The sequence below is a fragment of the Musca domestica genome, unplaced genomic scaffold, assembly GCF_030504385.1.
Source record: "Musca domestica strain aabys unplaced genomic scaffold, Musca_domestica.polishedcontigs.V.1.1 58, whole genome shotgun sequence".
Taxonomy (NCBI): Eukaryota; Metazoa; Arthropoda; class Insecta; order Diptera; family Muscidae; genus Musca; species Musca domestica.
In genome coordinates, this window is record NW_026712360.1 from 42,905 (window position 1) to 70,198 (window position 27,294).

General features: G+C 35.9%; 1 protein-coding gene and 1 long non-coding RNA gene across 4 annotated transcripts; one reads left to right on the forward strand and one right to left on the reverse strand.

Annotated features, from left to right (window-relative positions):
- The first annotated feature begins 1,558 nt into the window (after window positions 1–1,558).
- LOC101896559 (phospholipase D2) lies at window positions 1,559–25,987 on the forward strand. 3 transcript variants are annotated; one of them, XM_059128866.1, is made up of 9 exons: window positions 1,559–2,045; window positions 20,334–20,859; window positions 20,919–21,420; window positions 21,478–22,257; window positions 22,319–23,517; window positions 24,600–24,725; window positions 24,789–25,126; window positions 25,189–25,433; window positions 25,491–25,987. In XM_059128866.1, the coding sequence occupies exons 2-9, from the start codon at window positions 20,453–20,455 to the stop codon at window positions 25,590–25,592; spliced, it is 3,699 nt and encodes a 1,232-aa protein (XP_058984849.1). In that variant the 5' UTR covers window positions 1,559–2,045; window positions 20,334–20,452; the 3' UTR covers window positions 25,593–25,987. The 3 variants fall into 3 exon arrangements, with proteins under 3 accessions (XP_058984849.1, XP_058984850.1, XP_005177999.2); XM_059128867.1 differs by lacking the exon at window positions 1,559–2,045 and adding an exon at window positions 2,912–2,935; XM_005177942.4 differs by lacking the exon at window positions 1,559–2,045 and adding an exon at window positions 8,361–9,223.
- On the reverse strand, window positions 3,313–9,152 carry LOC131805569 (uncharacterized). The gene is made up of 3 exons (XR_009343712.1): window positions 9,062–9,152; window positions 5,568–5,693; window positions 3,313–3,401 (listed from the first exon to the last, which is right to left on the reverse strand). It is a non-coding gene; the product is annotated as an uncharacterized LOC131805569 (long non-coding RNA).
- Window positions 25,988–27,294: the final 1,307 nt, after the last annotated feature.

The following is a 27,294-nucleotide window of genomic DNA, read 5'->3' on the forward strand; positions in this document are numbered from 1 at the left end:
TTAAAATGAAGTTAATTAAATAAAATACGAGTGGTTATTGTTAATTATACGATGTTATGGGTTAGGCAACCAAGGTGCAAGTATCTCCCCTCATATTAAAGAATAAGATACAAGTATATTATCAGCCTGTAGGACTGATAAATATTTATGCTTTATGTAGATTTATAAAGGTTAATTTTACAATTTTTTAATTACCCTCTGTCTTTTCAAATACTTTTGTCTTGTTTTAATATTTTAAGAAATGAAAAGTAATATATACGGCCTTTTTATATGACGAATCTGTAGACTCCAAAAACCCATTTCTTGCATTTGTAACTTTTATTTAGTTTAAAAAATACTCAGAGAATTCGAAATTTGATTCGAGTTCACCTTCGTATCGTCATACAGAAACAGGATTATAATGCTTTGTCATTGCTTACGATGTTCCGGAGCATTACAAAATAATATATCAACACGGATTAATGAGCCACAGTGGGAGAAAAAAAATGAGTAATTTTTTTCTGGCTAAACTTTAGAAAAATATGTGATTTTTTTTAAATGATCGCAGAAAATTTTTTTATTCGGCATTTTTCATTCGAATTTTTAAAGATTTGCTTTATTTTGGTTTTGACAGGTTACTCGCTTCATTTCCAGCGCACAATGGCCACCAAAATCTCCGGATACCAATCCGTTGGACTATTTTGTCTGGAGTATTTTGGAAAGCAAGATTGACACTTTAAAATACTAAAGTGTCGATCACCTCCCCCGCTTCGCCGGGAATGGGTCAAAATACCGCAGAGCAACATTCGGGCAGCGTGTGACGGCTCCATTGGCCGTTTGAAGGCCATAATTCGTGCCAAAGGTGACCAATTCGAACAAATCTAAACTTATTCTAAAATTTGATGCTATTTCCGACATTTTTTGCTTTCATTCAATAACATTTGAAAATAAAATATTCATAATCTGCATAAACTTCTAAGTCGATTTAACGATGTCCGTCTGTCTGTTGAAATCACGATACACAGCCCACATTATTTGACGTAGAGCGTCAAAATTTAGCAGAACAATTTTTATTGTATCTAGGATGGTTGGTATTGAAAATGAGATATATCGGTCCACGTTTTGGTATATTCCCATGAATTTGTCTAAAAATTGGAATTTGTGGGTCATAATGGGTTCTAATGTTTCCTTTACCCTAAAGTGGAGGGTATTAAAAGTTCGACCCTGCCGAATTTAATGTTTTTTACTTGTTTTTATCTCACCCTGTATTGTTCAGAAACATCTGGCATAATACCTAATAGGTCCTACCTTGGGCTAGGTCTAAATTTTGTATCAAAACCGAAACTAGTATTTTTTTAATAACTACAATTTTTTATCCCCACTGTGCCCATAATGACAACATGTGACGCTCCCCCTTAATTAAAATATTTAATAAAATCTTCACAAAAAAACCAATTATGATATCTGATTTATAAATAAATTTGAAAATAGCGCACAGTTTACCGGTTATATTTTCAATTTCTTATCAGTCATACATTTTTAGTTGACCGCCGAAAGCACAAATACTACCAAGGGACTGACTGACCGGAGCAATTCCAATCTATCTGTCTACTGTGAGAGATAAAAAGCTCATCTTGTGGTCTGAAAAGTGGTGGTTGATTTTCAAGATTTCAAACTGAAAATATCAACAAGAGAATACCAAAAAGAGAAGGCATATGAGAGAGCGGATCGCACATTGAGGTTTTTCTTGGATATTTTTCAGATTCAAGTCGTCAGTCACACAGCGACCAGTAAATATACAAAACAAATCGAAAACGGACGCGTGCACACACCAAGCCGGAGAAAAGAAATTGCCAATCGGGCTTTTGAACTTAGAAAGAATGCGATGCGATCGGTGTGTGGAGACGGGAAGGTGTATTAATGTGCTCGAAATCATCGTGGTTTAGTTATTGTGTGAAGAAAACCTTTCTAAATTGAATTCAAGAAAAGATATTAAAAATTAATAAATAGAATTAATAAAAAAAGAGGGGTACCAAGTCATGAGGCAGTAAAGTTATTTGAAAAAAGTGAGTAATTAAAAGAATGTTTAATAAAATGAAAACAGCAAATTGAAACAATTGAGGCCACCAAAAATTGTGGCATTTACTAAAAATTTAAGCGAAGTGGCGCCTTTAAAGCTATTTAAGGTCACATCAATGGACGATGAAATTAAATCAATTGTTGTTTGCCTTTTGTGTTATGTATTTCTTGCATTGATCAGGGTTTGTGTTGAGTAAACATTGGCCATACAACTCTGACGACAGACTCAAACTGAGATTCAGCGATAACAACAAAACAAATGTGGAGGGTGGCGGAGAAGAGACAAAGAGGGGGGACATGTTTCCCTCTATGTATTGCTTACAGCAAAATCAGATTGCTGAGGTTTATTATTTTTATTTATTAAATTATAAATATTTCAATATTATTTCAAGTGCTTATGTCTCTGTGCGAACGTGTGTGTGTGTGCAAGTGTGAATAAAAGACAAGAGAAGCAAAGAAAATGCCTTTGGTGGGCTTGTTTTGAAATCAAGTTTTTTTTATGTGGCGTTGAGGCAACATGCTTTGTTCGGTTAAAGCAGCTGATCATCATTGCCCCACGTCACATTGACTTTCAACGAAAAAAAAAAACGAGTGCTGCCACAAAAGAAAAAAAACAACAACATAAGGTTGGACACTTAAAATAACTAAAATATTTGTGGTGGTGGACTGGTTATGGAATGTGCAACATAAATATTTTAAGCATTTTTGAAATAAAAAAACAATAGTTAGTGAAATTAAATAAAATTGTTTATTTCCCAATTAATTAAAGAGTTTGTTAAAACTAACTCCAAAAACTGCGGTATTTCCAGCGATGATGTCAACTTTATGTATTTTCCATGGTCAAAACATACATTTTGAAAAAGTGGAAAAACACCTTGTGAGTTCTTGTTCTAAGCGATAATTATGGATATTATAACAATAATAGTTTAATATATTTTAGAATAGGAATTTATTAATGATTAATTATGTACATAAATTGAAATCGAAACAAAATCTGTATAAAACGTGGCTTTTCTAAGCAACCTAGTTAGTTATGTAAATTTTGTAATTATAATTACAAAGGCAAAAATTGGTGCTCCTAAAAGTAGGCAACAAATTTGTTATTATGTGATTCCTATGCTTCTTGCTGATGATTGGGGAAATTGGGATGCATGGTATATTCTGTTTGTGATGCTGTTTGCAATGGACAAGTTGGGTTAGATTAATGACGGAACTTCCACATTTAAGCCCTATTTTGAAAATCCGATTTGGCCATAAAGGAAAAATATAAATAATGTCGTTTTATTCTCGTTTAAATTAAAATTTTAAGTTCTTGAAATGTGCAAAAAACTTTACGAATTAGGCTGAAATGAAATTTTTATAAAATATTGCCATATTAAGCATTTTTTTCGGTAAAACAACAACAGCTGGAACTAACTTCCACCCAAGGGGTGGAATAACCATTTGAATATTTTTGTAACTAAATATACTTGGCATACTTTTTGTTTTATGTCTGTAAGTATAGACCTATTTACATATGTATACAGGGTGAGATAAAAAAGCTGCAACAAAGTCAAACGCCATAATTTTTACATTTTTTTTTAATTTTATTGAATGAATGCAAAAAATGTCGGAAATAGCATCAAATTCTAGAATAAGTTTAGATTTGTTCGAATTGGTCAGTTTTGGCACCAATTATGGCCTTCAAACGGCCAATGAAACTGTCATACGCTGCCCGAATGTTGCTCTGCGGTATTTTGGGCCATTCCCGGCGAAGCGCTTGCTTGATGTGATCGACACTTTGGTATTTTTTAGTGTCATTCTTGCTTTCCAAAATACTCCAGACACAATAGTCCAACGGATTGGTATCCGGAGATTTTGGTGGCTATTATGCACTGGAAATGAAGCGAGGAACCTCACCTAACCATTTTTGGGTGGCGCGTGTTGAGCGCAGATCAAGATCTGCGGCTAAAATGTTTGCGTGCACAAGGCTTTAATACTCCCTCCAGAATATTTTCGCGATAACATTCGGCATTTATTCTGATGCCACGGTCGATTAATACGAGCGGAGAGCGACCATCGGCTGTTATGGCGGCCCACACCATCACCATGGCCGGCGCTTGAGTTCTGGTGGCCAACTAAAGGTGCACATTTTCAGCTGACCTCTTTGGCAAGTAAACATGAGCAGATCATTTTGTTTGTTTACAAATTGCTGGACAACGAATATTTTCTCATCGGAGAAAACCAAATTCTACAGTTCACCACTTTCGTCCAAGCGAAACAATTCTTTAGCTCTTTTGAGTCTATTTTCTTTCTGATTTTGTTGCGGTGCACTTTTTTGTAATTTCAATGGCTTTACCCCGAGCTCATTTTTGCGATATGTTTGGCTTTCGAGCCATTTTTCGGCCACTGCGATGTGTTTCGATCAAGTCGCTTCTTTACTTTTTGAGCCATTTCTGCTGATGTTGATGTTGCTTTCTTCCGTCCACTTCCTTGGCGTTGGGCTACCCTACCAGTATAACGGTAACGAGCGATGGTACGAGACACAAAAGATTTATTCACATTTTAATGCTGGAGTGCTCTAAAGATAGCCACTTGTAGTTTTCCAGACAAATATAAAGAAATCACACGATCACGCTTAAATTCCATCACGAATACCTTTTTTTTTGGAAAATTCTCACCAAAATGTTTTTGCTTTAAACAATATAATAAGCTGTCACTGGAATAATTTTAACAGCTGTCGGACGAGTGGCTTAGAAATGACAGCAGTCTGAAGTTGGTTGCAATTTTTTCATCTCACCCTGTATATGAATGTATGTTTGTTTGTCTTTTCATCAATTGTTTATTTTTCTCTTCGTTGTTTTTTTTTTTCGTTATTTAAGTGACAAAATTGTTATTTACATATCACGCATACTTACACATTGCCGTTAACAATTGTGTGGGGAGGGCTGGGTGTGGGTTAAAATAATTAACCCAAGTTCATAAACAAATGGCAAGGTGAAGGTGATTACAGTCAAGAATTGTCGTTGTCGGTGATTAATTATTTTTGTTAAACTTTAAAACAAAGTCAAAGAGAAGAGGTCTACCACACGAAAGGAAGACATTCTGTGGATTTTCTCAAGGTGAGAAAGGTTGAAAATGGCAGAAGTCCAATAAATATTTATGCCTTTTTTGGTGGGGTTTTTATTGTTTGGATTAGGGCGATTAAAAGTTTAAAGTCTTATCTTATATGGGATTATTGTGGGCTAAAAACTATTACTTCCGTAAGGAAGCCCTTTTATGTTTACAACAAGTGTAAGCAAACATATGTCTTCTTTGGCTCCAAAATTGAGCGGAAGGTGGAAAATTTTTTAAATTGTTTTAGACAAATTAATCAATTTCAACAATTTAATATTCAGCTACATGCTTTCTACATAAAAAAGGTTATTGTCTGTACCCTCAAGGTATATTGTTGCCATTTATAGATAGTTACAATCCGATTTAAATTAACTAACCAAATAAATTGTAAACCAAAATATATACTTACTTACCTATAATGCTCAGTTAAACCACAGTGTATCTTTGATTAGCGAACTTCATTTCCTGTTCATGATAAGACCATTAGATTTGAACACTTTAAAAAATATATATTGAACATCGATTAGCACCCAAAACAACTGTAAATTATTAAAGTTAAATATAATTTAGATAAACCTCTTACTAATCTCTTTTGTAAACAACTTAAAATAATAGGGTTGGTTGCCTATGAAAAAAATGAAAATATACCAAATAACATTGCTATAGAGTGGATGAGAAGGGTTATATTAAAAAACATACATAAACGTACGCCACGATATTCACTTCATTTGGGCTGATATTAGCTTTTATTTGCACAATAAAACTGAAATCGGATTAAAGATATTTAAGACCTTTTTTGTTGTTGTTGCCAAATGGTCAGGCTTAATCCCTTATTGTTGTTTTTATTAAAACAACGTTTGTTAATTAGTGGAGAACGTTGGTAATGTTTACCAGAGGGTGAGGCAGGGAATATCTAGGTTTCGGAAAGAAAAGCCACAAATCCTCATTAGATATTCTCCCAGACAAACCTTTCCGAAACCTAGGTATTCCCTGCCTGAATTCGGTCGGATATGCCAAAATTTGGAAAGATATTGACTATTTGGCGCACAATTAACTCGAAATCGGCCGAGGATATATATGGAGCTTTATCCAAATCTGAACCGATCTTGACAAAATTTAAGATATTTATTTCTGATCCGTATCTGAGATTTGGTACCAAAGATCATAGAGCGCATATTACGCATGTGACGGTCTTAAAACCCCAAATCGGATGAAACATATTTATGGGAGCTATAGCAATATCTGAACCGATTTTCTCCAAATTTTATTTACTTGCTTCTAGACTGAATTCGGTCGGATGAACCAAAATTCAGGACTTTTTGATGGTTATTGGCTATTTGGTGCACAATTAACCGGAAATCGGTTAAGGATATATATGGGAGCAATATCCAAATCTGAACTGATCTTGACAAAATTTGGTAGACTTCTTTCAGAGCTGTGTCTGATATCTGGTACCAAAGATCATTGATGGTACTTGATTCTAGACTTAATTCGGAAAGGCGTACTAAAATTCAGGCAATTTGAACTGATATTCGCAATTTGGTGCACAATTAACTTGAAATCGGTTGAAAATATATATGGGAGCTATATCTAAATTTGAACCGATTCTCACCAATTTAAATAGGGTTCGTCCTTGGGCCCAAACAAATATTGTTTGGAAAATTTCATCTCAATCCGATAACAAATGGGACCTGCATTTTGTTCACAAGGACGGACGGACTTGGTGACATGCATAAATAGACTCAGAAAGTGATTCTATAATGATCCTCTAAAGTAACTATAGGTCTATCTCGCTTCCTTCGCCATGTGACAAACAAATACACAAAGACATAATATCCTTACCACTATATGGTGTAACATATGCAAGTGTGTGAAAGCATGAATTATGAGTCATATGTTAAATGATAATTTTGGCATACTAAAGGATAATAAAAGTGACAACACATATCAAATCGTCTGATAGCAGCTTTAAGATATTTCTTTTGAAGTTATTTCTTCTGAAAAAAGCTAATGAAATGTAACAACGCGTAACTCCAAATTAATACATTGAAACTTTCTTAAATAAAACTGTTTTTATTACTTAATATTTTACAAATTTGCCATTAATACTTCCCCATCGCAAATACTTACCTCCCACCTCAGGGTATTTCCATAAAAATTGTGTTACAATGAGTTTTACTCACGCATTAACGCGTTTCGTGAGGGAACTCAGCTTAGCTGTAATGACCCTCTCTAGTAACTTCTAACCATATACGTATAAACATTACTTCCTACCCCCTACCCCATCAAAAAATGCCATTAAATGCTGCTATTAACCGAATTTAGAAGGCCTCCCTAGCCTCCCTCCCCATTTCTATTGACTTTGTAAAAACAAAAATTGAAGTGAGTCGAATGGGTTTTGTAAACAACGGCCAGCCTATAAAACGTAAATGCACATCGATAGAGTTATTTAATGATAAACCGTTATATGAATATGGTCTTTAAATGTGTGTTAGTGTGCGTGTGTGTGAGTGACTGAGTTGGCTAATAATCAATCAGTTTGTGTGTTTAATTTCCGATAATTTAGAGGTGCGTGGCTGCTCCATTACTAGGCTATCAACCAAGCACGAACACTCATTCACCTGCAATATGTAAAAATTTAGTAAATCTACCTTTACTGAGTGGTGGGAGAATTGTGGGTGAGCGTGAGAGAGAGGGAGTAAATAAACCACCACACCATGGAGCCAAAGAGACTACGAAACATAACAAACCAAAACATTTGCTTGCCATGCCACCATATTGCAAACAAATACAAATTCTAAAACAGTTAACTTTGGCCTGCGAAAGAGAGAGAGAAACTGAGAATAAGCCCCAATGAGAGTGAGAATTGTTGTTCAATTGAAATAATGGTTGGTGTACTCATTTGTGGCTGCGTTTACCATGGAATTTTGCTTGATGTTTTGTTTTTAACGTTTTATGTGTGTTAATTGTTGTTGTTGTTGCTATTGTTGTTTATCATTGATGGCCGTTGTGTTTTTGGTTTATTTTAATTGTAGTCTCTGTGTGTGCGAGTGTGTGCGTGAATGTGTGTGGTTGTCTTTCTGACTGTTTTCTGCGAATGTGGTTTACGGGGAGTTGTTGATGATTGTGTGACTTTGTATGCTCTTGACTCTTTTTCTTCGCATTTGTTTTGTTAGCCAGATTTGTTGTTGTACGGCGGCTTTGTTATTTTTAGTTAATATTATTAACAAAACGAAGTTCTTTGCGAGAGGTTGTGTTGCTGACGGCCTGGCCTGGCTAGAGTGTGGTGAAGTACTCGATCGAGCAACAGCGACACGATCAGTTGCGGTGGTGGCGTTGTTCGTTGACGGTGGTTTGTCATTTCGCAGTTACTCTGCAAAATTACTACGGTTCCACGTACCGAAATACATGACGATATCGGTCGGCGGTCGGTCGGTCGTACTTTTATTGACGTGATGATTTGAACACAACGGCTTCCAATGGGTATTTTACGTTAAGCAAAAAAAGGAGGAAAAATAAATACCAAGAAATTTAATAATGCAAAAAAGTAGAACAACCAACGTCTTAAAGGCCGCGTGTTGGAATCGTGACGTTTGATCGTATTCGGCGTTTGAAATATTAATGCAAAAAAAGTGTTTTGAAAACGAAAAAACGAAAATGTGCAAATATTATCCACATCAGTTGCCATTGGCTGTCATTAATGTATCATGGCCTAAAATATTGCCAAAATTATGTGAATACCTTTCACAAAAGTGAAATTTTGAAGAGAAAAAAAGAAATGCAAAAAAATTCCCTTACATTTCACATCTTCGACAAATCAGTGCACAAGAAAACCCAAATAGAAAATAAGAAAAAAAGAGTAAAAGAAAAAAAAATATAAGAAAACAAAAGTAAGAAATCCAACTACCTCTAAGTCTGCCAGTCAGAATGGATAACCGAGCGGCAGCAACAAAAACAACAACAACACCAACTGTGGATAATGATGCCGATGTTGGTGGTGATAATGGCCTGCTGCGTGTATTCCCCCAGCGTCATCGTCGCAGTATATCCCAGCTCATAGCCAATTTAGGTACTGCCTGTCACACACAAGCAAAAACAACAACGTTCCTACATTTAAATGCCATTAAAAATATAACAAAATAAATATCAAAAATAAAACAACTCCACTAAATTTGAGAGATAAGATTGCCTTGTCTTGCCTTGATATCAGCTAAACATGCCATTTGTTTAAAATTTGTTGAGCCGAATTCGTTTTTGTTTCCTCTTCAAAGAATCTTCAGTTTTGGGCCAGGAGGGGGGTCTCCTTTGTCTTCTATATTTAGCCCAAAGAAATAAATGAAACGGCTTTGGCTTTTCAGCGTATTTGCGGTTTTTTCAATTGCTATTTATTCCAGCGTTTTATTTTTTGTGCAAATATTTCCAGTTTCATGCTGTTGCTGTCTTACAATACCACTGACGCACTCATAACGCTTGTAGCCTTTGATACGTTTGCTGCCTCGTTTTGTTGTTATCTTTACGACATTTTTCGAATTTTATGGTATCGAAATATGAAATTACCACCATCACCACCTTTGACAGTCGATTTACGTAAAACCCTATGGCAAATGTTTTTTTTTTTTTCTTTAAAAATTTTATGATTAGGGGCGATGTGTTCAATAAAATTAAGTCAACATTACTTAATGATGGCAAGTAAATATTTGCTGGACGGATAATTGGTTTTCCACTTGCAATTCGAAAGAAAGAAACAAATGATTATCCAATACCCGGAACTTGATGTGAGATTCCGAAAAGGGCGGGAATTTACTTTGTTTTCTGAGAAATATTTGAAGCTTTGTCTTCAAATCGGTTGTAACAACAAAGAAAACTGAAAACTTCGTTATGTTGGTTGAACCATTTACTTCCCCCATTCAAAGCAAGATCTGTAATATTCCATTATTTGATAAAGGAATAATTATTTCTATTCTCTTTTTGTGTCCATCTACGTATGAGTGATATATGTGTGATATTCATCAAACGCTATCTAAACAACCCTGTCTTTATACCCTACACCACAGAGTGATAAGGGTATTATGTCCTTGTGCATGAGTTTGTAATATGGCGAAGGAGATAGAGGATCTTCATAGAATCACTTTCTGAGTCGATTAATGCAATATGCAATTTATACAACAAAATGCAGGTCGCATTTATTATCCGAGTGAGATGAAATCTTCCAAACAATATTTGTTTGGCCCAAGAAAGAACCCTATTGAAATTGGTGAGAATCGGTTCAAATTTAGATATACCTACGAAATATATCTTCATCCGATTTCGGGTTAATTGTGCACCAAAGCAGTCAATTTCAGTACAAATGACCTGTATTTTGGCACACCCGACCAAATTTAGTGAAAAAGCAAGTGCATCGAATTTGGAGAAAAACGGTTCAGATATAGCTATAGCTCCCATATATAGGTTTCATCCGATTTAGGGTTTTAATTATTTATATGCACTCCACAAAAATAATATTTAGTACCAGATATCAGATGGTTTTTTTTAGTTGGATGAATGCAATTAATCAACATGATCTCTACTTTCCCTCTTTTTTTTTTCTCTCTCTCTCTCTCTTTGGGAGGATCAAATAATGTACGTTTTTTCATTTTTTAAGTGAGAGATAATCATAGGTGTTTCAAAATATGTGAGAGAATTAATGGGAGAGCAGTGTCCACTTGTTAAAATGCTGCTGAATTGGCATAGGTACATATAATGAGAAATCTTACAATAGGGTCAGTGTATTAATGTCGCTGACCCATTTGGCTTTCAATGTTGAAATTCGCAAGCTCCATAAAATTCCCCACTTAAGTCTACAGGGTGAAATAAAAAAACGACAACAAAGTCAAACGCCATAATTTTTACATTATTTTTATAAAACTTCCTTTTGTTTGATTGAATCCATTATCTTCCCCTATTTAAGGCAATATCTGTAATATTCCATTATTTGATAAAGGAATACATATATTCCTTCTAAAATCACCATAATTAAACTAAAATTATACATTGTAGATTTAACTGCTTCAAAAATATTTTTTTTTTCTTCTCTAACTTTGTCATCTGACTCACATTCTTAAACAAATAACAAGTGAAAAATAGCTTAGTTTCTTTGCATATCATATATCTTTTATCACCAGCATTTATCAGTGTTAAAGATAATCTGCAAAAGATAATTTTATCATCATCGTTTAATTTTAACTGTCATTTTATGATGAAAACTGAAACGCAAAAACACACTTGACAAACTAACAACAAAAATATAACTGATTTTCAAAACAAAAAATCTCCATTTGCTTATCACAGCAAAACAACATAAAGACCATGAATAGAATTACACCTTTAATAACCTATCAGACCTTACCTTGTACCCAGCCATGTAATACGAAATCCAATGTCTAGGTAGGGTTTATGTTTTGTTAACAAATAAATACAGAAAAAAACAGCAATACTTCAAGGTTTCCTTATCAACGTGGCATTCGTTTTGGTTTTCATTACAACAATTTTTACGAGAATTTTACATTTTTGTTTAAAAAGAAGAAAGCTTGTATTCTTATCATTTTCCACGTGAAATTAAAAAAAGTATATATTTATTGGAATTTGTGCAGTGGGTATTAGGCAAGCTCTCAAAATTTTCTTCGATACTCAGACAATTACACTCAAGCTGTAATATTACCCAATTTGGGATGATATTACATATATGGTGGACAACAACCCTAAAATCGGATGAAGATGTATATCGAAGTCCGGTATGAAATATTATTGCTGTGGAGTGCATATTACACATGTGAGGGACTTTAATGCCAAATCGGATGAAACATATGTATGGGAGCTACAGGAATACCTGAAAGCATTTTCACAAATATTTGAAGTACTTGTTTCCGGGATGTATACAGTCGAAAGTGCCAAAATTCAGTCCATTCAGTCCAGTAGGGTATAAAGACAGCTAAAAGGAGTCGTCTACCAAGGGTTGTACATGAAGCGTATGATGAATATCATACATATATCACTCATACGTAGATGGGCACAAAAAGAGAATAGAAGTAATTACATATGGGAGCTATATCCAAATTGAGCCGATTCTCAATATGGTTCGTCATTGGGTCAAACAAATAGGGTTTGGAAAATTTCATCTCAATCGGATAATGAATGCGACCTGCATTTTGTTCACAAAAATACATGGACATATGAACGGACGGATTGACATGCATAAATCGACTAAGAAAGTTATTCTATGAAGATCCTCAAAAGTAACTATAGATCTTCTTGCTTCCTTCTCCATGCTACAAACAAATGCACATAATACCCTTAACCCTATGTGATGTAGGGTATAAAGACAGCTAAAAGGAGTCGTGTACCAAGGGTTGTACATGAAGCGCATGATGAATATCACACATCTATCACTCATACGTAGATGGGCACAAAAAGAGAATAGAAGTAATTACAAATGGGAGCTAATGTGTATCTTTTCAAATTTCACTGCATAGAGAACAAGCTCCCATCTCTGATTTATGAATATACAATGGATTTATAAATATAAATTTTGCCAATGACATGTTGTCCAATGAATAATTTTGAAAAAAAAATGTAAGAATATGATTGTCTGACTTTACCTTCTTAATTCGACCATGGTCGAACCATATGTTTTGAGCAAATCGACTTATATTTTCTAAATTGTTAATTTAATTATTTCCATCTTAAGTGAGGTGAAAATCTAGCATATCAAATTTTTTCCACTAATCTTTGAGAAAGAGAGGAAATTTCTGTTTTAAATATTTCCAAATTCAGTTTTAAATATTTTTTTTTGTATTTTAGTATTTCCTCCCCAAATTTCGCATTAATTTTCAGATAAAAAATGTCTTCATATCACAAATCACTTGGAAGATTAATTTTTCACTCATATGTTTCCTCTGAGACATGATAACACTGATTGATTTATACGGACTTGCAAATTTTCGGCTTTCTAACTGGTTTTCAAGCTAATTATGTCAAAAAATTCTCGAAATAAAATACATATTTCCCATAAAAAATATCTAAATTAAATTAATGCCATAGTTTGAAATAATTTAAAAAAAGTCAAAAACTTATCTAAAATAAGTTGGCAAGTTTCTCGAAATTGAATTATTGAAAACACAGTTATCTTTATTGGAATTTAATGTCTTCAAAGTGTTTGCATTCAACAACTTTCTCACCTGCATGGCCATTGGAAAAAACAAAAACCGTTTTTTATCTTCATTTCTTTGTTTGTTTGACTTTGGCTGGCTCTGATCATTGACCTTTATTGCAGTTATGCTGAGACAAAGCCAAAAAAGCGACGACGATGATGTTGTTGACAATATTTTATGGCCATAAACAGAGATTGATCTGTTTTTTTTTTTTATTTTCTGTTGATACCCTTCACTTTCAATGCTCATCTTGGTCAAGTCTCTCTACCTCTCTCTCTCTCTCTAATTCACTGTTAAGCTCTATTAGAGAGGGAGAGTTTTATACAGACAACGAATCTCCTCTCTTTCCTTCTTTGTTTGAGGTTTCAATGATTCAATTCATTTATTTTTAAAGACTTCTTTCTTCTTTCGTTCATTCCAAAATCGAAATGTGCAGTGATTCATGTTTCTAAATTTTATCTAGGTATTTGAAAATAATGTTTATTTTTTTCTCATTTGGCTCTTGTCATTCAAGAGGAGAGGAGAGTCGTCTCAATTTTAAGTGTGTCTCATGTTGTTGGCAGCAACAATGGGCTTTGTGTGTTTTCCTTTTTATCTTGGCACCCCATAAATTAATTAATAAATCGTTGATAATTCAACTCAATTCAACATAGACTGTTATCAATAAAAGCACAGGACTAAAAGATTGTTAACATTCTCATGGCGATAAGATTTCCATGTCTATGTTTTGTGTTTTTTTTTTGATGATATATGGCAATGTTTATATCGGAATTTTGCTGTCGCAAAACCTGCAAAAAATATATGACTCGTGGTGGGAAGTTACAGCATTGTTCGATAAATCACAACAATTTTATTTAATAATATTCAATATGCTACCACTTGTGTCACGACTTGAGTGCTGGGCTACGGCGAGTGATAAAACAGACATTTGTAGGTATTTTGGTGTTATTACCATTTTTGGGTTAATTTTTGTGGAGAAAGTTGGGTTAATTTGTTGAAATTTGAAACAATTTGGTTTCTTTTTGGTAATGACCAAATTTAGATTTTGAACATTTCGTTACATATGAAAGTTAATTAATTGTTATTTAATAGATGACTAATAGATTTGGTGTTCAAAAAAAAAAAAAAAAAAAAAAAAATGTGGCGAATGTAAATAACTCTCGTCTAAGACATGTTCTAAATTCAAACGAAAGTTTTTTTTAGCAAACATTTTTTGTCAATCCTTTTTTTTTAACAAAAACACATACCTTTTTCTGACACCCACTGTAATTTCTTTATTACTGCCGTTATTGTGGCCCAAAGTGATGACACGTTCGACATGGGCAAGTTCATTGGCTGTCAATGTTGTACACATAACAGAGACAATTAACAAAAAGACAACGACAAAGGCGAAAGAATATTGATAAACAAACAACTGTCATATATTGGTAGAAATGTCAATTTCATGTTTTTGTTTTGGGATTTTTTTTCGATTACAAAATTCTGACAAGTACAGGAAGATAACAGAGTACAGCAATGAATGAAGGCCTCTGATAGTCTGTTAGCAGGTAATGAAAGTTGACGGAAAGTGAGAGTTTAAGGAGAGACATGGCAAAAAAGTACCGAAAAGTGGATCTGCTGTCAATTTTTTTGTGAGCAGTTAAACTAGCCACATGAGGACCCGTAATATTATTAATTACAGCCGATTTGGTTGGAAATAGGAATCAAAAATTTTGAAATATCTAACATAAGGAGGAACTGTTATGAGGAGCAATACCAAGCATATTAAGAGTAGAACAAACAAATTCATTTATTTTTAAGGATCTTCTGCGAATCCTCAGCATAATGTAGTTGTTTCCTATTCGGTACCGAGGGACACAGACGAATCATTTTGAAGAATTTTAGAAGAAAATTAATTCAGAACATGTACTACTGAAAATTAGCAAAATGTAAAGACAAATTTATTTGTTTTTTATTGTTTTATTACTCACTCGTATTTATAGCTCCTTATCTATGCATAGAAGTTTCGGGTATCAAAATCCTGGTTATTCTGCATTATTCCAAAGGAATGACAACCACATTCATTCGTCAAACCACACTTGCACTAACAACCAGATGTATGTAAACAACATGGTTCGTAATTATAAATGCGAGTGGGTGAGAGGAAATATTAAAGATGTCATAATGAGAACTATACAGCTATTCCTAATACCTAGAGAAAGTAGTATGGGAAAGAAAATACAACAATAAAAATGGGAGAATATACATTGTCCTGTGAAGGGAGCATGGACTTGGTAACAAAACCTAATATTCGTTGAGGTGCCCAGATATCAAAGAAGCTCCGTTAGAATACAATCGGTAGCCTGACTGCAAATTGGTAACAATGATGGACTCGTTATCTTATAACATATCGGTTAGGGGATCCGCTTTATGTGGGGGCCAGCACAAATGTTTGGCTATTTTAGAAGCGCCGATACCTTGCCTTGTTAGTCTAAGGATCATTGGCACTAGGGTATTTAAGCCGAGACTTAAGCCGAGGCCAGCTGACTCTTTATTCAATTCGCAGCTACCCTGTATATCCGTACGCAATCAGCTATGCTCCCCGAAGGTAGACAGAAGGTTAGGGCCACATCACTATCCTTTTCCAGCTAACGAGTATCCAATCCATAGTCAAAAATACAAGCAGTTAGTACAATTGTAGTTTATGGTTTTCTGGTTGGCTTCGAGTGTTTCGTTTCAGGTTCAGATCGCCTTTTAGAAAAATTACCTTTCATATTTTTTTTAAATTTGGAAAACAATTTCTCAAAATTACCTTTCATATTTTTCTAAAAGGCGATCTGAACCTGAAACGAAACACTCGAAGCCAACCAGAAAACCATAAACTACAATTGTACTAACTGCTTGTATTTTTGACTATGGATTGGATACTCGTTAGCTGGAAAATCGTCAAATTATCTCTGAGAAAAATCACAAAAGATTAATCTGATTAAACAATATTTCCAAATTTCTAAAAAAATGTTAAAAGGAAAAAATGAAAAAAAAGTTGTTAAGAGACTTTCAAATATTTCAAACTATAGTGTGTCCAAAGCCAAATTTTTGTACTTAAGACGCGTAATTTATCTGAAATATTGTAAAATTCTAGATTTTGCAATGTTTCCCTCTGATTTTATTTGAAAGATTGATTTGAGTGGGACTCTGCAATAATGCGCTCCCAAAGGCCTCTTTCATGGTAAAATTAGGAAGTTAAGGTCATTTCAAATAAGCATACCCATCTCTGCATTTTCTGCAATTTACCTTGTCAAATTTCACTGCATAGAAAACAGGTTCCCATCTCTGATTTCTGTGTATACAATAGATTTATAAATACAAATTTTGACTATGAGATGCTGTCAAATGAATAATTTTGAAAAAATATAAACATATGATTTTATGACTTTACCTTCTTAATTATACCAAGATCTCGTCTCAACACGTGGTATATTCTTATTATTATTTATTGTATTTATTTCTAATTATTAATTATTATCAAAGCAAATAAATATTTACTTCCTTTTTGTTAAACTAGACGAAAATCAATTTGAAATGGACCCAAATATTTAATACCAATGACTTGGATTTTATTTACTCGTCTACCTTGTATGGACGTTAGCTTTGCTTTTCATTCATTTTATTTTTTTTGGCGTAATTTATTTGTTTTTTTTCTTACCACTGGCGCTGGCTGATAGGCTTATGTTTTATATTTTGTTTTTTTTTGCGAGTTCCGTCTGTGTAATGGCTTGACCCACAAACTCATAAATGTAGTTTAAGGTTTATGCCCTCTTCTGGGGTCCCTCGAACGAGTATCTGTGTGTTGTGTGTGTGTGAGGAGTGCATGTATGTCATATTTTCTGTATTTAAATATTATTTCTTAAACATATGGCAAAAATCTTTTATTTGAACATGGTTACACACAACCTTAGATCATGTGCCAAGACGTATCAACACTCACTGAGAAGAAGAAAAACTGAAGAATGAAATGAGAAGCCACGAACTAACAAAAACATTAGTTCATTAACTTGGTGGCAAACACACACACAAAAGCAAATAAATCTAAATACAAAGATTTAATTTCAAGTTAAATTGCCATAAAACAATAACCCCAATTTAAATAAATACTTAGACGTATTTAAAACGGGCCTTAGTTGTGGTTGTAGTTGAGGAGAGATGTCTACTAACAGAGGCCCACCAAAGAATTATTATCTCTCAAAAGTGTATGATGTTGGCAATTCTGTACTCACCTCTGAGAGAACTGAGAGTAAACTAACAGCCAACAAGTTCAAGTGCATCTACATGTTTGTTTTTTGTGATTATTCTGTTATGGAACTGTGTTGTACTAAAAAAAACAACAACAAACAACAACACCACAATCTTTTGTTATGCAACCATCAATTTATATGGGTTATGAACTTGTTGCCCATCTCAAGGCAATTAAATTAGACCATTATTTTCTACTTAAAAAGAATCACTCAATTGTTATTGATATTTAATTGGGCAAAATAAACCTGGGTTGGCTGGCTGGATGGCTGGCTGGTTGGCCTGTAAGTGATGAAATTGAAATTGATTTGTTGGAAAAAACAATGAGCGGTGCAATGTTTTATTCACGGCTTCTATGTGTAATCAATTTAATTTGCAATTTTGAAATTGAATAACTGTTACACTGTTTCCAGCATGAGATTTTTTGAAATCAAATGATATTGTATGTGTGCTCGCATCAAGTGCCCAGGGCACCATTTTTATACCCTCCAAAGTATGGAGGGTATATTAAGATTGCCATCCGTTTGTAACTTATTGAAATAATTATTTTTAGACAAAACAAAGTATATATATTCTTGGTCAGCGTAATAATTCTAAGATGATTTAGCCCTGTCCTCCCTTCCGTCCTGTATGTTTTAATTAGGCTAGAGTCAAAACGAATAAAGGTAGGAAGCTAAAATTTTGCACAGATCAGTTTTTTGTTTGCAGGCAGGTAAAGTTCAATAATGGGTTATATCAAACCACGATATCGTATAGGCCTTATATAACAGTACCCCCCATTTATTCGGTATTTTGATGATTGTGGCCAAATTTTTCAATTAAATTGTATGAAAATCCACAAAAGGAGTTCCTTCTAGAAGAGTATTGTTTATATACGTCCACGATATCCCATACATCTCCCATATAACGGTACCTCCCTATATTTGGTATTTGGATGATTTTAGCTACATTTTTTAATGCAATTGTCTAAAAATCCATACTAGAAGTTCTTTCTAATCACTTTACCCCCTGGAAGAGAAATGTCTTTATATGGGTCCACGATATCGTATAGTCCACACACAACACTACCCCCCGATATTCGATATTTTGAGATCATTAGGGACATTATTATTCATTTTAATTTCGTATTAGGAATTCATAATGGGTACTATAGATTATGACAAAAAATTGCGTATGTAGGCCCACGTCTTCGTATAGCCTCCATATCAGGGTACCTCCCAATATTCGGAATTTTGAAGATTTTAGGGACATTATTCACCGGAGCTGTTTCAAATTTTGTTTTTAGAGTTTGTAATGAGAACTACAGTCTATGACAGAAAATTGTCTAGGCAGGTCCAGGTCTTCGTATAGACCCAATATATCAGTACTTCTCAATATTCGGTATTTTGACGATTTTAGGTACAATATTCACGAAATTGTTTGAAATTTCGTATCTGAAGGTTTTAGTAGGTACTACAGCATGTGACAGAAAATTGTCTTTGCAGGTCCAGATCTTCGTATAGCCCCAATATAACGGTACCTCCCTATATTCGGTATTTTGATGATTTTAGCTACTTTATTCACCGGATTTTTTATAAGTTTCGTATTTGGATACTGTAATGGCTTATGACAAAAGTTGCCCATGCAGGTCCACGTCTTCGTATGGAGCCAATACGGTATTTTTAAGATTTTTAAAGAATTTTTAACGGACTTTTTTTTGAAAATTCCCAAATTAGTTCCAAATGAGGGTATTCAAAGTTCGGCCCGGCCGAACTTACTGCTTTTTTACTTGTTGGCAAATTCTTGGCTTAAGGCAGTTGTTTTGATGCCCCATAAAAATATTTCTACGCATTTCGGGCTTAACCTTATCTTGCTCGAAAAGAAAGACTTCGCTTATATAGTTCACATTCAGCTTATTTAGAACTGAACTAGGTCCTCATCTATATCTTGCACCAAAAGAAAATATATTTCGGGTCTTTCTCATTGGACTTCACTTTACATAGTTCACACTCTACTTATACTGAACTGACTGACTGGCCCCTACACACTCGTATTTATAGGTACTCATCTATACCTTGCTCCAAAAGAAAATAAAATGTTGGTTCTTTCTTCCTAGTCTCCACTTTACATAGTTCACACTCTATTTTTACTGAACAGACTGAATAATCTCCTACACACTCGTATTTATGGGTCCTCATCTATATATGGAAGTTGCGGGAATTATAATCTAGGTTATTTTACAATGTTCGGAACGGAATTTCAACCTGTTCATTCGTAAAAGCATACACACACGCAAAAGAGAATGGAAGAAAGTGAACAGTTGTTATAATTACGAGTGAGTGAGAGGAAATGATTAATGGCAGCATAATGAGAACTATAAATTTAAGACATCAGTCTCAGACATAAAGAAAGAAATATGTGAAGAAAATTAAACAACAAAAATAGCATAATAAGCATGGAAAACTATGGGAGATTGTGGAGAGTTCTATGGGAAAATTATCAAAATAAAGTAACGGCTCAGGAAATTATCAAAAAATGTATGAAATTACGAAAAATAACTAAAAATGGGAAACAGTGTTCACGAAACAAAACAACAAACTTCAAAAAAATATTCCACTCCATTATTAACAAATTAACAAGAATTACATGAACAATTTAATTTGTTTGCTGCTTTGAATTTGATCTATGACTGTAGTAATAACCTATTCTCTCTCTCTCTCGCCCTCTCTCTTTCCTCTCTAGACAACCAGCAGACCAACACTGATCGACTAAGTGGCGGCTACATTAACAATGCCTATCATTACGACGAACTAGATCACAACTACCTCTACGGCCAGTTTGATGCCAATGCCGATTACAGTATGGCCGATACGCAGAGCAATGCCTACGAGGAGAGTGTAGTGGACGAGTATATCGGTGGTGAGATTTGTGAGGATCGCGATATACGATGTATACCCGAGTTTCAATTTTCCATGGTTGAATCGGAATTCGATGAGGCTCTGAATATACCCGATTCGGTGACGATAATATCGGCGGGTGGTGACAAGCCGGTACTGGTGGAACGCAAAGATTGTACCGATGACGATGACTACGATGAGGATCAGGTGGAATTGCGTAAACTCCAAGAAATACCATTTACCCGCATCTATTCGCCGGGCATTAAGTTTACCTCGTTTCAAAGGAAGGTCTTTATGCCGGGCACCGAGATAACGGTACAAATTATAGACATCGAACGTAGCGTGACAACGCATCTGCTTAATCCAAATTTGTGAGTAAAGCACATAAGGATCTATTGTTTCGAATAAATTCGTAATTTTCCCTTTGCAGATACACCATAGAACTCACCCATGGCCCCTTTTCCTGGACCATTAAGAAACGCTACAAACACTTTAGTACTTTACATCAACAGCTCAGCCTGTTCCGCACCTCCCTAAACATACCCTTCCCAATGCGTAGCCATAAGGAGAAGCGGGCCACAATAAAAAATGCTGCCATCCAAATGGCCGATGAATGTCGGCTAAAGGAACTGCAAAAATCTTCCAGTTTCAAGCATAACGCCAATAAGGCTCGTGCCGAATATGAGGCGAAAATAACCACCCAGCCACAATCCCTGCCCATGACCCCGATTTACAATAGAAATATTTCCATTGTGGAAGATGTGGGTAGGGGCAGCACGCGAAAGAAAAGGAAAAAACGTAAATTGCCAAGATTCCCTCAGCGGCCGGAATCATTGGTGACGGTGGAGTCAATGCCGGTGAGGGTGCGACAATTGGAGGAGTATTTGTATAATCTACTGAACATTAGTCTCTACAGGAATCATCATGAAACGGTAGGTGTTAGAGTAACTTGCTCCTGAATCCTTTTTATCTATCTTCCCTTTTTCCAGCTAAATTTCGTTGAGGTCTCCAATGTCTCCTTTGTGGATGGCCTGGGCATTAAGGGCAAGGAGGGTCCCATTTTGAAACGCACTGGCTCCACCAGACCCGGCCAGGCTGGTTGTAATTTCTTTGGTTGCTTCCAGCAGAAATGCTGCGTGCGCTGCAACTACTTCTGTTCCGACGTGGTCTGTGGCAAGTGGCGCAACCGTTGGTTTTTCGTCAAGGAAACTTGTTTCGGTTATGTTCGACCCTCAGATGGCGTAATTCGAGCTGTGATATTATTTGATATGGGTTTTGATGTCTCTACGGGCATTTATCAGACCGGCATGCGCAAGGGTCTGCAGATATTGACCAATAATCGCCACATTATCTTGAAATGTTGGACGAGAAGAAAATGTAAAGAGTGGAATGATTATCTAAAGCAGACGGCCAATTCGACGGCCCGTGATTTTACGGCGCCCAATCCCCATAATTCCTATGCTCCGGAAAGGGCTGACATAGAGGCTCAATGGTTTGTTGATGGTTCCTCTTACATGGCCATGGTGGCGGATGCCTTGGAGGCAGCTACCGAGGAGATATACATTGCCGATTGGTGGCTAAGTCCGGAGATTTATATGAAGAGGCCAGTCATCAATGGAGATTATTGGCGTTTGGATAAGATTCTGCTGAGAAAGGCCCAGGAGGGTGTCAAGGTGTTCGTGATGCTCTACAAGGAAGTGGAAATGGCCCTGGGCATCAACAGCTACTACAGCAAGCAGAGACTGGTTAGTTTACATGAAAATGTTAAGGTAAGGACACACAAATCAGATCAAGTAAAGAATATTTAAATTTTCGTCCTTTCTGTTCCAGGTCATGCGCCACCCGGACCATGCCAGGGCGGGGGTCTTCTTCTGGGCCCACCATGAAAAAATCGTGGTGGTCGACCAAACCTATGCCTTTTTGGGCGGCATTGATCTCTGCTATGGCCGTTGGGATGATTATCGCCATCGCCTCACCGATTTGGGTAGCATTTCCACATCCTCTGCCTCGGGTAGCACACGACGCCAGGGTGGATTTTTCAATCGCGAAGAAGTAGATTCAGCCTTTGGTAGCCAGAAATCTTCACGCAATATCAACAGCGATCTTCACAAATCGGAACAGGATGAATTGAGTCGGGAAGCCAGTGAAGAGAGGCTGGACCTGCCTTCACTACTGCCAGGGGACAAGCTAATGATACCCAATATGGGCTTGGTCCCGGTAACCTTGGATGAAACGCTACCCCATGAGGGCATGAAACTTAACACCCCCGAATTGGAGCGGAAAAATATGCTTCAAAATCTCAAGGACAATGCCATGAAAAAGGGCAAGGATTTCGTCAATCGTCTGACCATGAATGAGGGGGACAAAACGCCGGATATCATCAAAGATCCCAAACAATTGGTGTTTAGCATACAGGAGCTGGAAGAAGGCCGCAAGGGAGGTCTGGAGGACCCCACACCCTTCCAGACCGAGGTTCTGCAGGATTTCTATGGCCAGGCCAAATATTGGTTTGGCAAAGACTATTCAAATTTTATACTCAAAGACTGGATGAATTTGGATGCCCCCTTTGCCGATATGATCGATCGTACCACCACGCCTCGCATGCCTTGGCATGATGTGGGCATCTGCGTGGTAGGAGCACCGGCGCGGGATGTTGCCCGCCATTTTATACAACGTTGGAATACCATGAAATTGGAAAAGACCCGTGATTCTCTTTCATTTCCCTACCTAATGCCAAAGAGTTATAAACAAATCAAATTGAATCCAAACATTAACCTCAAACGTTCACATCGCGTTTCGTGTCAGCTGCTCCGAAGTGTCTCGTCGTGGAGTTGTGGTTTCATTGAACAGGATTTGGTGGAACAGAGCATACATGATGCCTATATCCAGACGATAACGAAGGCCCAGCATTATATCTATATTGAGAATCAGTTCTTTATCACCATGCAATTGGGCGCCACTGGGACGCTGAGTAATGTACGGAACCAGATTGGTGAGGCGTTGTTCAAGCGCATTGTTAGAGCACACAAGTAAGTGAGGGGAAGAGGGGGAAATGGATGAAAAATGGGAAGATCCAGATGAAATTGGGTTATAGGGTCCCAGATTCGAATAAATTAAAGAGGTTCTAGAGAAGACCTTTTAGAGGCACACAAGTATGTGGAGGAAGTTGGGTGGAGAGGAAACGAATGAGAAATAGGGAGATCCAAATGAGATTGGGTTAAGGGTCCCATATTGGAATATATTGAAGAATTTCTAGAGAAGATTTTTAAGAGGTCTTGTTTAAAAATAGGAGACCTTCTGAAGATTTTCTGTAGACAAGGGAGATATTTTAGGGATAGACGTCCATTAAAAAGCTCTGCAAAGATTATAGAACCCTTTTGAGCAAGATCTGGCAAAGGCGGGCACTCGTGCCTCAAATGAGCACAATTCTCTCCGGACTTACAAACAGAATAATTAAAAAAATAGTGTAATCGGAGAGTAAAAAAATTGAGAGAACATAAAAGTGTGTCTCTCTGTCTGCTCCTGCTCTAGAGGTAATGTAGGAATACATCAGTACCGGGCAGAAAGTCTTATTTTTATGTTCTCCCAATTTTTTAGTCTCTTTTTGCTCTGTTTTTCAAAGGTTCTGATTGTGAGTGTGGAGAGAATTACGCTCAGGGCCAAGTAAATGCAGCCTGTCGGGATTTCAAGAGCTTAAATTTCTCCACACTTATAATCAGACTCCTTGAAACCCGATCTGATTTTGAGAGATTTACGCTCAGCGAATTCACGCGGGGCTCCATTTGTCTGGTCCTGGTATATATTACATATAACCGTTCCTCTACAAATATAATTTATTCTAGAGGGTCAGAGGGCTTCAGGTCAGAGGGCTTCTTTGGATTCAAAAATCTTTATATTTAAAATCTCTGCAAGCGCTCTACTTTTATTAGAATACTTTGAAGATCTTTACCTTGGTTAGAATATCTTCTGAGGTGGGATATTTTCCAGACGGCTCTCTACGAAGAAAAGGCATTTTTAGGCTTTCATGGATCAAAGGTTTTCTAGAGGTCATCTATGGATAGAATATCCTTGATTGTTTTTTTTGTTTTTAATTTAATTTTATTCATTTCAGGGAACGCAAAGTATTCCGAGTTTATGTTGTCATGCCTTTGCTGCCAGGCTTTGAAGGTGATGTGGGTGGCAGCAGTGGCAATGCTGTGAGGGCCATTACCCACTGGAATTATGCCTCAATATCAAGGTATGACTTTCTCCGTTTAAGAGATTTTTAATTAGCTAATACTCCTCTTCCTCCATCCCGCAGAGGAAAATCCGCCATTTTGGTACGTCTCAAGGAAATCGGAATTAAAAACCCTGGAGAGTATATATCATTCCACTCCCTGCGCACTCTCTCCGAATTGAACAACACACCCATTACCGAACTGATATATGTACATTCCAAGCTATTAATTGCCGATGATCGGGTGGTCATTTGTGGCTCGGCCAATATCAATGATCGGTCGATGATTGGCAAACGCGATTCGGAGATTGCGGCCATTATCACGGACAATGAATTCGAGGATGGTCGGATGAATGGCAACAAATATCCGAGTGGGGTGTTTGCAGGACGTCTAAGGAAGTATTTGTTTAAAGAGCATTTGGGTAGGTGCAAAAGGGAATTAATGATAAGAAATGGATTTTAATGGTTGCCTTTTATTTTGAAGGTCTCTTGGATCCTGATGCTGAACGCATGCGCATTGATGTCACAGATCCAGTGATAGATCAATTTTGGAATGGCATGTGGAGGCGTATCTCAAAACGCAACACCGACATTTACGATGAAGTTTTCAAATGTGTTCCAAATGATAATATCAAAACCTTTGCCAGTCTAAGGAAATATCAGGAAGAAAGTCCGCCCTTGTGTAAAACAGATCCGGATGTGGCGGCCAAGAGACTATTGAATATTCAGGTATGAAAAGCTTAAAAAAATGTTAAACTTAAATTAACATTTCATTTTCTTTTTTAGGGAACCTTGGTGGACTTACCTTTGGATTTCCTAAACAAAGAGGTCTTGACACCGCCTGGAACCAGCAAAGAGGGTCTCATACCCACATCTGTCTGGACATAGTTTTAAGTTTATTTGTTTGATTTTTTTTTTTATCACATTTTGTTATAAGTAGACATTTGTATATAAAATATTGTTTTATTTTTGTTTATTGTTTTTAAGACCATACTCTTGTAAAAAAATATGTTCTATATAGATTAAGACGATATATATCTAGGAAGAACCAAGGAGATTCAGTCCACCTTTGTGTTCTAAATGGTAACAATGCACAAATCAAAATATGTTAATTATTGTTGTAATAAGACAGTATTTCTTTTTTTTTTTTTTGTAAACATAGGAACGTCCAAACCATATTCCAAACTAAATAAATATAATTTATTTTTTTTTAATTTTTAAATTGTACAAATATTATATTTTTAATACCTATAATGAATAAAATCATTGTTAAGCAGAAAAAGGCGACATGCATTAAATGTGTGTAAAAAAATTTAAACAAATGTTTTTTCTTTGGTAATATTTTTTTAAATTAAATTTATATCAATTCATATCAATTTAATAATAATTTTAATAATAATATCCCAGCGGAATTCTATTCCCATCAAAAGCCTTTCTCTCGAGAGATAATTCCTTCAATTCATAAATAATTGAGAAGAAATAATTTACAAAGATGGCAACGCGAATGAGTTATTTTCATACCTTGTGCACCCTATTTGTTGGGCAAATTTTGAGAAATAATTCCTTCAATTCATAAATAATTGAGAAGAAATAATTTGCAAAGATGGCAACGCTAAGGAGTCATTTTCATACCTTGTGCACCCTATTTGTTGTGCAAATTTGAGGTGAGTTAGTTTTTGGTTTATAAAAATTATGCAATTAAACTAATTTACAATATTAGGATTTGCATTTATCTTTAGGATGTCGATTAGCCTGTTTAGCAACATAGAAGTTTGAAAATACGATCCTTGATGCAAATTTCAACAAAGTTTTTTGGTCGTTGTTTATACCCTCAGCCATACATATGGCTACAGATGGCATACACATTTGATATGGCCAGAACGTGCTTCTTCGAAGTAACGGTTTTAGACCCTAGGTCTCTTTGGACCAAATCCGTTTCAGAACATTTAGAGTCGATCTAGCGATGTCCGCCGGCCCGTCTGTCTGTTTGACTGGTACGCACGATAACTCTCGAAGGGAGTATCCGATTTGATCCAAACTTGGTACATCGGAATATTATTATCAAACTAAGATCGAATTCGGAGATGGACAATATCGGTCCACTCCTTCTGGTACCTCCCACACGAAACGGCAACATTTTCAAAGAAAATAATTTACTGCACAGAAAGAGAAAGGATAATCCGATTCTGCTCCAATTTTTCGAATCCTAATATTTGCATCAGTACTAGGCCAGGAACAAAAATGGACAATATCAGTCCACTTCATCCAGTACCTCCCCCACAATGGGTCAAAATTTTGTATAATTATAACTCTTATAAAATGTGACGTAAGTGTCCGATTGTCTTCAAATTAAACGCATCACAATATTTTCATTAGCCCAAGAATTGGTGTGAAGATGGAACATATCGGTATAATCCTTCTAATACCTCCCACACAAAGGGCCACAATTTTAAATATTTATGAAGCTCATAAAACACGAAGTTAACATCCGATTCCATTCAGACTAAGCACATCTCAATATTTCCATCCACACAAGATCTCTCATAAAGATGGTAGAGATCGGACAATTCCTCCTAGTACCTCCCCCACA

What these genes read in the sequence shown, in the direction of transcription:
- LOC101896559 (XM_005177942.4), top strand. Translation starts at nt 9,082, where the DNA reads ATGGATAACCGAGCGGCAGCAACAAAAACAACAACAACACCAACTGTG. An exon ending in ACAGGAATCATCATGAAACG is followed by an intron (nt 21,421 to 21,477) that starts GTAGGTGTTAGA and finishes CCCTTTTTCCAG; the next exon opens with CTAAATTTCGTTGAGGTCTC. An exon ending in GTTTACATGAAAATGTTAAG is followed by an intron (nt 22,258 to 22,318) that starts GTAAGGACACAC and finishes TTTCTGTTCCAG; the next exon opens with GTCATGCGCCACCCGGACCA.